Source organism: Pseudopodoces humilis, chromosome 7 (assembly GCF_049639895.1).
Source record: "Pseudopodoces humilis isolate 2021_Gansu_Grassland_sample_001 chromosome 7, ASM4963989v1, whole genome shotgun sequence".
Lineage (NCBI taxonomy): Eukaryota > Metazoa > Chordata > Aves > Passeriformes > Paridae > Pseudopodoces > Pseudopodoces humilis.
In genome coordinates, this window is record NC_142206.1 from 39,530,478 (window position 1) to 39,546,061 (window position 15,584).

The window sequence follows — 15,584 nt, forward strand, 5'->3', positions numbered from 1 at the left end:
CGTTTGGAAACACCTTAAAACAAACAAAAGCCATTGGAGAGGAGGAGTTAAGACAGATGTTTATTTAGAACTACTGAAATATAGATTTGCAGGGATTTAAAAAAAAAGCATTGTTTTTTTTTGAACTTACATTAGAAGTTTGAAATATCAGATCTAAATAGACTTTGCATGCAGAACTAATCAGAAAGATAATATATTGATTGACATTTTGTGTAACAGCAATTTCATAATACAGAATGTAAATGAGTATAAATTATTCCCCTTTTTATCTTACCTGGGAAACAACGTCCCTTCATGCAAATGCTACCATGCTTTCTGACATGTGGGTGCTCCCACATTATAGTCTTCAGAAAAACTCATACAACAACAACTCAGGCATTGACCCTTCCAGAATGGGAACTATGTAAATTTATAACCATTAACTTTTATGTAACTGACTTTAACCACAGATCTCAAAGCATTTCAAGGAAGGGGGAAATAACTATGAATACTGTGTGTTCACAGGTAGAATAAGAGAGTTCTAATGGGTGACCTTTAAAGAACCTTTGGCTAAAACAGTGTATTAGAATAATGGCACAAGGCCTGATGAAAGAAGTTATTAAATGTTTACACCTATTCACCACAAAAATAGGCCTAGTTTGATGGATACTGACTCGGCAAACCCCTTTCTACCACTGCTCTTTGGCCATATTGCCTTTTTTCCCATCCGGTGGTTTCCAGGGCAACCAGACCGCGACACATCAGAGCGCAAGGCCCAGGCTCCCTCAGCGGGGCGCGGGCCGCGGGCCCGAGCGCGGCGGGGCTGCGCTGAGGCTCCGCTGAGGGCTCCGCGCGAACACCGCCGGCCCCGCCCTCCGCTCTCGCGAGAGCAGCGGCACCGGCCGGGCTCTGCCGCCGGGCGGCGCGGCCATGGAGCCGGGCCTGGAGGAGTTGATGCCGCGGCTGCTGCCCGTGGGCGACTGTGACCTGGCCGAGGACTTCGACCCCACCGTGCCACCCAGGACGCCCCAGGAGTATCTGAAGCGCGTCCAGTGAGTGGCGAGGCGGACGGGCCGGGCCCGGGCCCGTCACCTCCCCGCGAGAGCGGTGCGGCAGCCGGTGCTGCGCGGGCCGGGCTTCGTGTCGGGGCGCGCCAGGGCGGCCGTGCGGTGCTGCCCTTCGCCGGCATAAATCGGCGTTTTACACACCTGCAGGAGGGGCAGGCACCGGTCTCTTCCCTCTCATGACCGGCGACAGAACTCGAGGAAACGACATGAAGTGGTGTCAGGGGAGGTTTAGGCTGATAACAGGAAAATGTTCTTCACCCAGATGGTGGCTGAGCACTGGAACAGGCTCCCCAGGGTATCGGTCACGGAACCAGGTCTGACAAGAGTTCGAAAAACATTTGGACAGCGCCCTCGGGCACAGGGTGTGATTTCTGGGCTGTCCTGCACGGAGTTGGTCTCAATGATCTCGATTGGTCTCTCCATGATTTTATGAGTATTTCAAAGACATCCGATATATATCGACCTGTTACAGGAAAGAATAAATGCGGCCCACTTGATTTTATTTTGTAGGATCGAAGCAGCTCGATGTCCTGACGTGGTCGTGGCACAAATAGATCCCAGAAAATTGAAAAAGAAGCCAACAGTAAATATTTCAGTAAGTTTTAGAGCTTTTACGTGTTTTGAGAGGGAAAAAAAAAAAGGGGGAAAGATGTTATTAGAATGATGTTTGTATCAATTTTGGGGAATCATTGGCATAACTAAATAGCACTGCTAGATTCTAAAAGCATCCACAAAATTAAGTGTCTGTATTTGAAGAAACCCCTGCTCAACTGCTGGGTAACAGCAGTCTTTCTAACTGATTAAATTTGTAATCCCCATACTATTTGATACACAGCAAACTATTTTACTGCCTGAGGAAAACAAATGTTGCATTAAATTTTACAATTATTTAATCATAAAACTTGCATAAATTTTAGAAGAAAAATATATCCATACCTGACTTTGGGGTAGATCTGTATCTAGCATAAGGGTAGTAGGTGCAGCTAAACTTTACTAAAGTTAGCTGAAATTCTAGCACCACTTCTTTCCTTTCTGAGGAATATTTCAAATATTTCAAATAGTTCTCTTTTCTCGAATGACAATGATGTAATCTGAGATTTCACTACTAGATTTATTAAAGAAAGTTTCTAATACTGACATGACCTTGCAACTTCTGTTGCCATTCTCTTCATCTGTCTCATCTGTGTGTAGTGACATTCTTAAACACTTCAATAACTTTCATGCTAATCTTTAAAGAGGTTTTATCTACTTAACTATCAGACTTAATTTTCTAGATGTTTTTAGGGTCTTTTGTCTTCCTCGATTTACTGTCTTGACAGGTAGAATGCTTAAGATTGATAGTATCTGTCCCAGATAAGGAATCAGCATCCTGCTTTTTATGAGCAGCGAGATTAAAGCAGAACAATTTTTGAAAGGAAGACCTTAAGTAATTCTTTGACAATGTACTTTGAACACTTAGTTTTCCTTCTTGTGTACATATGAGAAGAGTCAAACAAAAGATACTTTGTCTAAACCAAAATCTTAACTCAGCCTTGGATGTGGTCATGAAATTACCTTTCTTAGATGAAGATTTAAAGGAAATTGTTTACCCGATAGTAAACATTTACCAATTCTCTTGTTCTTAAGGATTCTTCTTATAAAGCTCTCTTTACATTATAATTATTGCTAGTGTTTTCTTAGATTTCTGGATGTCAGCCTGCTCCTGAGGGATACTCTCCAACACTCAAGTGGCAGCAGCAGCAAGTGGCAAATTTCTCAGCTGTTCGTCAGGTACAACGTCTGTGAGGGGTCTTGCAGTCTAGATAGAACATATCTGTGCTTTACAGTGGATAACTTTATATCTAGTATTGAAATATTATGATTTCGTATCAGGATAGATGTTTCTAGATAGTGTTTTAAGTTATTGAAAGCTAATTGACCATATACTGTGTGGCTTTTAAACATCTGATAAAAATCTTGAGAGTCATGTTTAAGAAATTCTTCAACTAAAGTATGTCAGTATTTAGATTAAATGATACGGCTTTGTTGAGGAAGGACAAGAACTCCTGTGATGTTATGCAGTTATATTAAACAATAGTGCTGGCAGGAAATGTTCTGCAGGACTTGACGTTAACTAAGAACCAAGTGGATTCTAACCCATCAGGAGATTCATAAAGTCCATTCATACAGTCCATTTAGGAACCTCTTTACAGAGGTGGCAACCCATTATGAGCAGATATACTGATTTGGTAAAACATTTTTAAGGTTGTAGAATTAGCATAGACTTTAATCTTTCCCGATACATTTGCACCCTGCTCAAAATAACACAAGAACAGAAAATTAAGCAGTCTCAAAGGGTAAAGGTTCTCCATTCAGTTAAGCTTTACTAAAGTTTTAAGGTGAAGGAGGGTTGATTTAGATTAGATATAAGGAGGTGTTTTTTTACAATGAGGATGGTGAAACACTGGCACAGGTTGCCCAGAGAGGAGTGGATGCCCCATCCCTCAAAACAATAAAGGTCAGATTGGATGTGGCTCTCAGCCTGATCTAGCTGAAGATGTCCCTGCCCATGAAGAAGGGGTTGGACTAGATGGCCTGTGAAGGTCCCTTCCAATCCAAATCTTTCTATGATTCTACTGTTCTCTATGCACAGTTCAAACAGGGTGAAATGGAAAATATAATAAAGATGTAGGTAGAGGTTATTTGTGACTCCAGTGCTGCAAAGAGCATGTTTGCAGTGCATTGATGCTGCACTGTAGGAGTACCTCAAGTACTGAGGTGTGACCAGCTAGGAGCTGCTCTAGAACTGAGCTCTGCATGAGCTCACATACCATGTTTTCTTCAGGGAGGAAAATGTAGTGAAGGAGAGGAGATCTATACTACTGCATCTACATTGTAAACAGTAATTGAGGTAACCCTGTTTCTGGAAGGGATGACATTGCATCCTGTTTATTAGGCATAATCTAAGGGTTTAGCAGAACTAAGGAGAGTGACATCTAAAGGCTTATTCACTGTATAGGGATTTATTTTATGCTCAAATCAATTGTCTTCTCATCTGTGCCAAAATAAACACTGTGAAATATGAGACTATCCTAAAAAGTATTTAAAACCAAAAAAGAGCATCACACACACACAATCACTAGGTTAGAAGAGACCTTCAAGATCATTGAGTCCAACCCATGCCCTAACACCTCAACTAAACAATGGCACTGAATGCCACATCCAGTCTTTTTTTAAACACATCATGGGATGGAGATTCCACCACCTCCCCAGGCAGATAATTTCAATACTCTATCAACCTTTCTGTAAAACACTTTGTCCTAATATCCACTCCATCAGAATTCACCTGTTCAACCACTGCATCAGCTGCTGTTACTTAGAGCATTTTTTAGTGGTCTTCTATAGAGCTACAGTAACAACTGGAGTGGGAGACAGATTTCTTCCACTACGTAACATTTACAGCTCTCTACAAGGAACTGTTAAGCAGGCTGATATGTCTTGCATAGGATTCCTGTCAGGTGGAAGAAATGTGCTAAGAAACCACACTTGCCTTCTTTCAAACAATACTGTAGACTTCTGATACAGATAGAGACCTCTGTTGGAAACAGAGTATTTGCTTTAAGTGTGCTTTTGTTTTAAATCAAAGTGGGTTTTTTCTTAAGATTCTAACAAGAAAAGTCTAGAAGACTATTAAAGCTTACTACCTCAGCTTAACCTTATGTAAGAGACTTCAAAATGCCTTCAGCTTTAACATTATTTCCAAAAACCCAGCATGAGCATTGTAATTACATTTCTGCTAAGAGGCATGGGAAATATTTAGCCAGTTGTGCTGGCTATATATCTACTGATTTATAGAAAGTCATAAAATATACTTTTCATACATTTTAAGAATAATGAAGAGACCTTGTGGCTAGGATAAAATAACTTCAGTTTTAAACTGGGATTTGACTTCTTTTTAATTACTCAGAGCCTGAACAAGCACAGGAATCACTGGCGGTCACAACATTTGGACAGCAATGTTACTATGGTGAGTAGAATTCATAACAGCACTCTGTGGTTTGTTTTCCCAGTTACTGAATCTACAGTTAATCTTGCTTTATAGTTGCATGCAACAATTTATGAGTATTATTGAGTCTTTTCTCCAGCGTCTTCAAGATAACAGTATTACACAGTTTTCATTTATTTTTACTTACTTCAGCCAAAGTCTGAGGATGAAGAAGGCTGGAAGAAGTTCTGCCTCGGTGAAAGAGTATACTCAGAAATAGATGCACTATCTGATAATGAAAATTTAGGAATTGATTACACAAAGGTGAGTATAGGACTTCTATTTAATTTTCAGCAACTATTTTCTAGACTAACTGCCAAAAACAATCCTACTGTTTATTACCACTTTGTGCCAAACAGAAACTAGGCTCTGGTGAGCCCAGAAAGTCCCAGTGTCCATTCTTTTTATGCAGAAACTAAGTGAAAGAGAAAATAAGCCTATGTCTTCAGTGGCTAATGTGTGTTTTTGAAGAGTTCATTCATCTCTTTTCAGCTAAAGTAATTTCATTGTGCTCAGTAAACAGAATGGAAGCTTTCTTCATAGTCTGCCTTAGTGTTTTGTTGCAGAGTGATATGTGGTTACCCTCCTCATATGTTTGATGTTATTGATATATTGTAGGATACCCTACAAACATGTTCTTTACTGCATCATTTTGAAAATCAAGACCTGAACAAGTAACAGTAGAAGCAAGGTGCTCTGATACTTCATTGGACGTTCAACTTTCTTGAAGATACTTTCTTAATAAATTTCAAAGTTCAGAACAGACTTTCAAATCACTACAATTGTCTGAACAACAAATTAAAATCTTAATATGTTATACATAAAACAAAAATGTTTGTGATAATGTTTGCATTTGCCAACTTTTTTTCAGGTGGGCTTTCCCCCTTTGCTAAGTATTGTAAGCAGGATGAATCAGGTAAGCCTACCTTTTAGAATCATATAGTAACATTGCCTAAATCGTTATTTCTCATGTTCTGCTGCACAAGGCTTATTTATTTTTCTTTGCCCAGAGTAAGGAGTTGTTTATTACAAATTCTATTCATTGTACACTCAGAAAGAAAATAAATATTTGTTATCTCACATTCAGCTACAAGTAACTTCACAAGCAAAGATTTTTCATGACTAGTTCTGAAAGTATGTTTTTGTTGTAGTTTCTCTGTAGCACATTTAATGTTTGAATTTTTGCTGAATACCCCAATTGGTGGTTTACAATGTTTTTAAATTTCTCATTTAAAGTGCAGTCCTTCAGTTTGCTTGTGAACTTCTATGTACATTGCAAGGCTAGAAGAATCACTGCATTTCCCACTTGCCATCATTATACACAACCAACCAGTCAGTGTGATGCCTCTTTCCTAATCTGTTGGTACTTATCCATAACTTTTCATTAATATAGAAAATTACTTCGTTTCCTACAAAGTTCTTTCCAAAAAGTGGTACTTTAACCCTTACTTTACCCTTACATGTAACTTCAACCTGGAATAAATACTGTGGAGTAGAAGTACTTTTTATATAATCCTTCAGGTAGAAGAGCAGCAAAACAAAACATTGCAGATACTATATTGTCTCTTTCTGTTCCTCTTTTGAAGGCAACAGTAACCAGTGTCTTAGAATACCTGATAAGCTGGTTTGGAGAGAAAAAATTTACTCCAGAACTGGTAATTTTTAATTTATTCTAACTACTTGCACATTGATGCATTAAACAAAAAATAAATTGCTTGACATTTTCTATTCAATTACTTTCATTTTCTAAAGAGTTCTCTAAATGGTTGTATTATATTGTTACTTTAAAAACTTTCTTGATTAGATACTAAAGTGAGTATTCACGGTCGATTTTGGAAGGCTAAAATCATAAAATATAACAGATGCAGACAGAAAAGGTACTGCCCAAACTCCCTCCCATTTTCATCACTCGCCCCACTAACTTAAGCCAGGAGGCTTGATGAGTTTCAAGGTTTAGGAGAGGAGAGAGATCACAGCAACTTTGGTTCTGTCAGGGTGCTGCACACTATTTATCAACACCTCCAGTTTAGTTTGGAGTCACATTACAGTGTGCTGGTGAAGACACCTCTAATCTTTCCACATGCAGCACAGAACAGAAAGCTTAGCTGCATTCATCTGGTGACAAATCAAATCTACTAAGAACTCCTGATTGACAGGCCACATTGGCATGGAGTTTGGCCACAACTAGACTGACCAGCTATGTAATGGCACCATATCTACAGAAGACCTTGGTGGTCTTCTCCTTCAGGATGACAAAGCAAAAGAGTAGTGAAAAATTCTGTAATTCTTAGCATAGTTTCACTATTTTTTTTCAGTCACTTAAAGACCTTTCATTTTCTGTCCTTTCCTGTAGAAGACTGTTTTCTTTTTAACCAGTATGTATGTTGCAGAGAATGTGCACATTGACTTTTAGGTTAGGTCCCAGAATGAAAGCCAGTAGACACTGTGATTAAATTAAGAAATTAGACTGGTACCAGAAATTAAGTTTGTAAGAAAGTAGTAGAATTCAGGGATGAAAAACTCAAAGGACATACTTTCACAGTGGTGCAAATCTTAAAGCAGATCTAACCACTAATTCCACAAAGATCTGAGTTCCTACATTTAGTCTTCAGGAATGTTTTTTCACAGATTGTGAAGTTAAAAATTAATAGCCAAGTAATAATGTTTAGATATTACTAAAATAATTCTTCCTTCAGACTATAATAGCATCAGCTGTAATAATTTATATCTTGGCCAGCATTCAAAAAAATGCCAGGAAACCCAGGAGCAGAGCTCACAAGAACCTTTATCTAGAGACACAGAACTCTCTACCATGTAGCGTCAAATGTGGTTTTCAAAATTCAATTATGATATATAGCAGTTGAATGCAGTTTTGTTTTGAGATCGACAATTGAGTCCTGCTCTATATAACATGAATTGTTTGGATCTCCAAGAAAATTATCAGAATTAAAAAACTTTGTTTGTTATTTGAATCCTGACAGGGTAGATGGCTTTATGCACTGCTGGCATGCCTTGAAAAACCTTTGCTACCTGAAGCTCACTCCCTTATTCGACAGCTAGCAAGACGATGTTCAGAAGTCAGGGCACTGGAGGTAAGATTTAATATAACTGTGCAGAGGATTTGGTGAATTTAGCAGGTAAGGAGGATAACTTTCCAGAAGTCTTAGTAATTTATTTTTCATGTCCTAAGTTTGCTTGAGAATGAAGGGGAGACTACAAATACACATAACATGGCATGTAACAGCTTCTCTATTTGACACAGGTAACAAAAGAATTGTTGTAATATTTATGTCTTTTCCAGGAGAGCAAGAATGAAGAACAAATATCAGCTCTGAACTTGATAATCTGCTTAGTTAGCAGGTAACGCAACTTAGACACCTAAACCAGTAATGTATGTCCAGCATAAATGTGTGATTATTTGTACTGACCTAAATACTTTTAAAAGTGAAAGTCACTAAAAGTACCCTGGGCCAATGCAGCAACTATACTTAGCTAAAAGGATTTAAGATATATCTAAGAGTAAAGTAAGTTTATTCCTTTCTTCAGATGAGCCCTCTGAACCATGAAGCCATAATTATGATAGCAACACTATAAGATGAGCGAGAAAAAGCAGTGGGTCAGACAACATGACGAAGTAAGGAATATGTTGCATTGAAGGTTTCTTACCATATTCTGCTTCATTCCTAGGTACTTCAATCAACATGACCTGGCTGACGAGCCTTCCTAGGGTGTTGTGGGAGCATGCAGTATTTTGCATTGCCACAGTACAAACAGCACTATCAGAGTTAACAGCGAGACATGGCACAGTTCAGACCTGAAGTATTACACAATCCCTTCAGAACACCCTCACACTAAGGCATTTGGGACAGCTGTGAATAAGTTCAGCTGAATTTTAGCTGAGATTGACATGTCTCCAATACCATCATCACCATCATCATAAAGTGGTAACTGAAGTGTTCAGCATCATCTCTCAAGCTCCTGTCTTTGTAAACTACATGCCTGGTTAGAAATTTCTACAATCTGAGTAATCTACGGACACTGCTATTAGGTGAAGTCTGAGGTTATAATACAAATTACTCTTTTTCTAACAGACTTATTGAGGACTTTTTTAATAAAACTAAAGAATTTTAAAGACTGTTCTTAAACACTGTGGGTTTTCTCATTCCTTATCATTTAACAGCAGCCTTACTATAGAAATCTACAGTTAAGGCTGACTATGTTTTTTCAAGTTTTGGTGCTTGAGCTCTAGCACTGTTTAGCAGTTCAACTATAGTCAGCATGTTACTGAAACAATTGTTTCAGTAAAATGTAAACATTACTATTTCTTGAGTAGTACATTACAAAAGTAAACCATAGCTAGCAATTAAAAACAATTACATTAATATTGAGTTTATGCACAAGGTAGAATAAATTTCCTTCTTTGGCCAGTATAGACGACCCTAGGCATAAATCATTCTGACACAAGGAACAGCTGCTAATTTTAGGGACAGGAGAAAACGCTAAACTATGTAAAAACAAGTTTTCTTCTACTGCTCCAAACAACATTCCTACAAATGTCTCTACCTAACATCTTTAATGATGTGTGAGCTGTTTGCTCACGTGCTAATGGGCTCCATCAAAGAAATACAAAAGCAATCACTGTCCCCCAGTTCAGAGAAGGGTAATGGGGAATGGTAGCACTTGGGCATTCACCTTGGGCAACACAACACACATTAGTTTCTTACTCAAATTTAGTCTTGGTCAGGATTTCTCTCTGTTCTCAAACTCTGCCTCTGGTCTTCCAGGCTCTTTTGGTAACTGATGTATTTTGCTGAATATGTGAAATACACAGTTTTTTACCATATGGATATTATTACTTTGGTGTAGAATAAATTTCATACCAAGACACAAGCATAGTGTTATTTCCATGTGCATTTATTATATATTTTGGAATTGTGCTGCACACTGCTATAATTTACATGTTATATACAAGACTGAGCCAAGATACTGAATCCACATACAAAGGCTATTTAAAGTAGATACCCAGATTTGAATCTGTTCTACATCTTCTGTATCATCACCTGAAATTTACCTGCAGGAAAAGCAGAGTCAGATCACATTATTACCATTAGAATTATTTCTCCAAGTCATTATTTTCTTGTAATTTTTTTTAAAAATAAATAGTATGGAAGATTTCAATCTTACAGTTTAATTGTAAGCAGTTGATCCATTATTTAAATTTAGCATTTAAATTTTAGTTCCACACTGAACAGCTTTTCTCTTTTTTTTCTGTAAGTTGACTACATCCCACAACACAGAAGTTTTGTGAGCTACATCTAAAATTTGTGCTGAGTCTGTGGAAAACTTTCAGTTGAGCAGCTTATGTAGTTAAAATGGTCTTCACTTACTAACTTTCTTAATGACTCCTACAGAGAAAGATCTTCACTTGTGCAAATAACTTTCTGGACACACATCCTTACACATTTGATGCTTCTAAATATAAATACAACTTTTTAGTTTTGCTTTACACTCAACATCATGGAGGCTTATCACTCCGTCGGTTTCTAAGTACTAAAGGATTTAGTGGCAAGCCATACCCTGAAGTTCACATGGACTCCTGTGGCCCAGCAGCTTCAAACAAATTCCACCTTGAAAAATGCTTATAACATCAACACAGTCAGTCAGGAAAGTTACCAAGTGAACAAATAAAATTGAATACTCTAAGTACTACTTACATGCAGGCATTGATGAAACTTCAGCTGTTACAATACTCTTTATTCCCAGGTTTGATAGGCCCCCTCTGATTAGTCCACAGGTGAATGCTAAATACTAAATACAAAGTTGCACTTCATTTGAGTTTCTGCAGCACAGCTTGTTGAAAAAGCTTGAAACTAAGTAATCAAGACCACAACTTAATACTTGGACAACAGAAATCCATGGAAGTTTTGACAGACATTGTCAGGTCTCTAATAGATTAATGCTCCAATATTTGGTAGTGGAGCTCCCCACACAGATTATTCTCATTAGAGGCAGTATTTTGAGTCACTTTCCTTTAGACCTGTAGGAACTTAATATCCTTAAAACTATTATTCCCAAGATTTGGTGAAAATTAGCAACTGGTATTAAAGTCAACAAAAGAGAAACAGTCTAAGACAGCATTCTTGCACAGGCCATACCTTAGAATACAAAGGCCTGAAGATATTTAAAATGTGTGTTGCAAAAGAGAAGAAACATTTCACAAAACAAAAAAAAGAAAAAAAATCCCAAGGGCAGTAGCCATTGGAAGGACTAAGATCAAGAGTTAAGAAACCATAAAATAGAACTGAATGTCCCATTTCTTAATCCACCTGAACTAAAGTGCTCTATGATAGGCTCTGCAGAGGGACTGATTTTATCTGAACTATTACCGTAACTCAGAATCTGCACTCAAAATTATTTTTAATTGGTGGAAGATCTTTCTGAACATTCATATCATCTCAGAAGCTTGTTTTATGTAACAAATAGCATCTTCCAAATGTGTTTTTGGAATTTTAAAAAATGTTTCTGAAAACACATGCCTTCTGAAAAGAAAGAATTTGTGTGACAGTAGCAAGTAGTAGCAGACAAGCTTTCACCATGAAGTAACTCAAATATAACACCAGCAAGTTTCACAACAACTGGGACCATTTTTTGAACTACAAATCTACTGTTCTAAAACAGAATGCCTTTCTCTAAAAGCATACAGGTTCTGAAGGTGTATCTTTAGTTAGCCTTTAGAAAAGTTTGTATCTATTTAATGACAAAATTTAAAATTATTAATAGATCAAGGTAATTAAAACCAAACTGGTAGACCCCCCCCACCAATTAAATCGAAGGATACCTTTGGTGCATGTTCTAAATACTGCTTTCCTGAAGACATTTGTGTCAAGAGACGAAATTTATTGTCTTGAAGGACATAAATACCCTGTTTAAAAAGAAAAAATTGAGGAGTTTAGTTAAATGTGCAGTAATATAAAATCACATTTTCTGTGAATGGATTTGTAGATAAAATATACATAATCTCAGGCTGAAAAATAAAATTTTATATTAAGGCTTATGTGATTTAAGTTTAAATTGCATTATTTACTTACAAGGACTATCGAAAGGAAATATACCTTTTTGTGAGTATACAACAAAACCCTTAGATAATAATGTGATCAGTTAACCCTAAAAAATGTGTATGTACATTTCTTCTTGGAAGAGTCCTTCCAGTGATCAGAAAAAATAGTTCCATAGTAGAAAGTCTTTGGTATTATATCAAATGCATACTAATTTTTATATTCAAATCTCAATCTTCATTGGGTTTTGCACATCTCTATTTTCTCAAATTCAGTGGGAATTATTTTCCTTTAACAGCAGCACAGGTAAAAGCACCCAGCAGACACTCGAAGTAGAAGTCTGGCATTTTCTACAGTACAATTTTGTGCAACAATATGCGTCTTAATAAATTAAGTATAAACACAATATAGCTTTATCTACACCTGCTATTTTAATTTCCTTGTTACTGACTGTGCTACTTCGGAATATTCATAAGTCTTGAACTTAATTGTATATACATTATATACGTAATTGTATATACAATTAAAACCTTAAGCTATATACTGCAACTTTTTTGAATTAAAACCCCAGATTTCTAAAGTAATAATTATCTGTTATTACTTGATAAACATGTCACTGAAAAATAAAACCTATTTTATTTGGCACAATCCTTGTACAAATTCTCTTCTTCCTAATTTGACACAACAGGGAAACAGTCATAAGAAAACCAAGTCATTCAACAGGAAAAAGATTTTTTTACTTTAGTAAAATGTCTCCTTAAGTTACTTTGATCTGGCTTTAAGAACTGTGGATATAGGAAAGGCTATAGGCTGTTGATATAGGAGAGCACATGGATACAGCACATCGCCAACATGCAAATCTTTAGTTTCTCTGCTGTTTCTTATACAAGTGTTTTCAACAGATGACAACTGTCTCTACTGCTGAAAACTCTTAACATTCTTCAAAGTAAAAGAATCACTTCACGGCAGCCATTCTATTTAAATAGATGTTGAGAGAGTAGCATCATTTTTTCACTATTTTTTAACTAATGCTTATTAAGAGACAGATTAAAAAGTTCTTGTTTAAATGTTAATCAACTATAATCATTACTGTCCTTTCTGTAACGCGGCAACAGCGCGTGTGAAATTCAAAACATTTAGTCTTTTCAAGTAGGGTGGCAATAAAGACATCATACAATTATTAAATTATATTCTAAAGCTACATGATAATATGAATATTGAAAAACACACTTTTTAGACAAAACGGATATGCAGCATTTTGGGTTTCTTATCTGGTAATTAATTCTAGACCAAGAAAAACAAAAAATGCACTAGCAACTCAAAACTCTCACCGACTCTCTAAGTTAAATCTTAATCTACAGTACCTGGTGATTAGTCCTTAGATTATCTATTTGTTTTTTGAATACCGTTGTCCAAAAATCTTTGCAAATAAACTTCATAATATCTAATTCATCCTTGAACCTGGCAGTATCTTTTGTAAACCTAAGAGAAAAGTAAGGAATGTATCAATAATGATGGTACACATAACCTCACCAATTAAGCAAAGAAATAATTTTTTTAAATGGTACAACATAATTTTTAAGGTTTCAATATTACAACATAATTTTTGAGGTTATTATAGAAATTAGTTTTCCAATCATCATACAGTATCATTCTAGCTGCACTGTGCATTCATCAAGTATTTAATTTAAGAGCAGCAGTGTTATCTTGGTATCTGCAATATGACAGCAGAATAAACTGTTTTAATTCCATGATTATCAAACATAGTTGACATACAGAAAGGTGCAAAGTGCTCTATCAGTTTTATCTTCAACGAGCTATCTAAACAGAAGATAAACATAATGCTCACACCTATACTACTCCTTGGAAGGAGTCCTTCAACTTAGGGAAAAGAGCTGTAACATAGGAACAAGCATGTAAAACTTGTTCCCATTTTTCAGAAGGAACTCTTTCTCTTGCTTATTTCAGATTTTTCTCCCTTTATCCTCCTTGAGGTCTTTATCTGGCACTAAAGGACCATTTTATCCAACAAAACCATGACTTCAGAAACTCAAGATCTTGTCTCCACACGGCCTCAGATTGAGGGCACTGGAGTTGCATCGCGGGTCCCCAAAGGGCCCGACCTGCGAAGTCGCAAGGACAGAGAGCACTTTACAAAAACGAAGTAAGAGTAACAGCCAATCATACAATTATGCTTAAGAAGCAAATCAGATAGAAGAATAAAGTCACAAAACACACCAAAAGCAGGAAACATGCAAAAGTCTGCACAAAGTAGAACTGAAGATAATTTTAAGAATTAAAAGTAGCCATATACCCTGACTCGGTTTTCATGACGGGAAGCACTAGGAAAACAACACGCTCCAAAACTGTCCCGTGATACGCAAACACAGGTCCCGACAAGAATGAGATACAAAAAGAGATGCCAGAACAATTGATGGTAAGAGGAACGCGCTCTCCATCCAGCCAAAGCACCACACTTTTCCCGGGCGGGTGAAAGCCCCAAGAAGGAGCAGCGGCTGCCAGGGCCCGGGGGGACTCACCTCTCGATGAGCCCCTGCCCGACGCGGAAGCCCATGCTCTCCAGCTTGGTGGTGCAGCGCCCGTTCTCCTGCAAGACACAAGGCGCCACGGCCGCAGCGTCAGCCCCGGCCGCTGCCGGCCGGCCCCGGGGCGGCCCCGGCCCCACTCACCCCTTCGCCCTGCTCGGCGGCGCGGTACAGCCCCGCCACCATCTCGCTGTGCAGCAGCAGGAACAGCGCCTCGTCCGCCATCACCGGGGCCGCCGCCCCTTCCGGGCGGGCCCGGACACCCGCGGGAGCGTCCGGCCGAGGCGCGGCGGCCCAGCAGTGCCGGTCCGGGAAGCGCTGCGAGAAGGGGCTCTCCCGTTAAGGCTCTGCAGAGTCCGCGGACTCGGGTGGCGCCAGCAACCCAGGGTCCCGAGTGAGGGTCGGAGCCGGGGAATCAAACGCGCCCCTCCTGCGGAGCTACCCCGCCCACCCTACTGCTGGAACCAGGTGGGGCGCGCCTATGTCACCGCCTTCAAGACAGCGCCCGTGCCTTCCCGTGCCCACCGCAGGGAGACACAGAGAGACGTCGGCTGCAGCCGGGAAGAACGTGGTTTAAAGCATCGCCGCCCCGGGCACCATGACTAACGCGCAGTACGGAGGTTCCCTGCCACGCCGCTCCGGGCGGGATGGGAAGGCAGGAGCAGCCCCGGCACGCGCCGCCGTCAGGCCGCCAGCGTCAAGTAACGCTCCCGTCTATTGGCTCGGCGGGCGCAGCCGCCTCTCGTAGCGCAGCGGTGATTGGCCCTCGCTCGAGTCGCGAGTGTGCCGGCTCCTCGGCCCCATTGAGAGTGGGAGAGCAGGATGGGTGGGAACAAGAGGCCCCGAAGTGGTTTTCTGATTGGGCCATAAGGAAATGACGTTCGAGTTCTTATTAGCTCTGTGTCATGTCACT

The 15,584-nt window shown here is 39.0% G+C and overlaps 2 protein-coding genes across 4 annotated transcripts; one reads left to right on the forward strand and one right to left on the reverse strand.

Annotated features, from left to right (window-relative positions):
• Nucleotides 1-875: 875 nt before the first annotated feature.
• Nucleotides 876-9,215, forward strand: GEMIN2 (gem nuclear organelle associated protein 2). Of its 2 annotated transcripts, XM_005520280.3 has the most exons (10): nt 876-1,031; nt 1,557-1,641; nt 2,727-2,816; nt 4,993-5,052; nt 5,224-5,334; nt 5,942-5,986; nt 6,657-6,725; nt 8,052-8,162; nt 8,372-8,430; nt 8,758-9,215. In XM_005520280.3, exons 1-10 carry the CDS (start codon nt 910-912, stop codon nt 8,795-8,797), a joined length of 792 nt encoding a protein of 263 aa, XP_005520337.1. In that variant the 5' UTR covers nt 876-909; the 3' UTR covers nt 8,798-9,215. The 2 variants fall into 2 exon arrangements, with proteins under 2 accessions (XP_005520337.1, XP_014105174.1); XM_014249699.2 differs by lacking the exon at nt 6,657-6,725.
• Nucleotides 9,216-9,963: 748 nt separating this feature from the next.
• Nucleotides 9,964-15,444, reverse strand: TRAPPC6B (trafficking protein particle complex subunit 6B). Of its 2 annotated transcripts, XM_005520278.2 has the most exons (6): nt 14,816-15,432; nt 14,666-14,733; nt 13,490-13,607; nt 11,909-11,992; nt 10,785-10,878; nt 9,964-10,141 (listed from the first exon to the last, which is right to left on the reverse strand). In XM_005520278.2, exons 1-6 carry the CDS (start codon nt 14,894-14,896, stop codon nt 10,110-10,112), a joined length of 477 nt encoding a protein of 158 aa, XP_005520335.1. In that variant the 5' UTR covers nt 14,897-15,432; the 3' UTR covers nt 9,964-10,109. The 2 variants fall into 2 exon arrangements, with proteins under 2 accessions (XP_005520335.1, XP_014105172.1); XM_014249697.2 differs by lacking the exons at nt 9,964-10,141; nt 10,785-10,878 and adding an exon at nt 10,886-11,337 and having other exon boundaries at nt 14,816-15,444.
• Nucleotides 15,445-15,584: the final 140 nt, after the last annotated feature.

Excerpts from the sequence above, each read along its gene's own strand:
- TRAPPC6B (XM_005520278.2), bottom strand. The coding sequence starts at position 14,896 with ATGGCGGACGAGGCGCTGTTCCTGCTGCTGCACAGCGAGATGGTGGCG. Across the intron at positions 14,734-14,815 it reads CCGCCGAGCAGGGCGAAGGG|GAGAACGGGCGCTGCACCAC; the intron begins GTGAGTGGGGCC and ends TGTGTCTTGCAG. Across the intron at positions 13,608-14,665 it reads GGGCAGGGGCTCATCGAGAG|GTTTACAAAAGATACTGCCA; the intron begins GTGAGTCCCCCC and ends CTTTTCTCTTAG.
- GEMIN2 (XM_005520280.3), top strand. The coding sequence starts at position 910 with ATGGAGCCGGGCCTGGAGGAGTTGATGCCGCGGCTGCTGCCCGTGGGC. Across the intron at positions 2,817-4,992 it reads ATTTCTCAGCTGTTCGTCAG|AGCCTGAACAAGCACAGGAA; the intron begins GTACAACGTCTG and ends TTAATTACTCAG. Across the intron at positions 5,987-6,656 it reads TTGTAAGCAGGATGAATCAG|GCAACAGTAACCAGTGTCTT; the intron begins GTAAGCCTACCT and ends CCTCTTTTGAAG.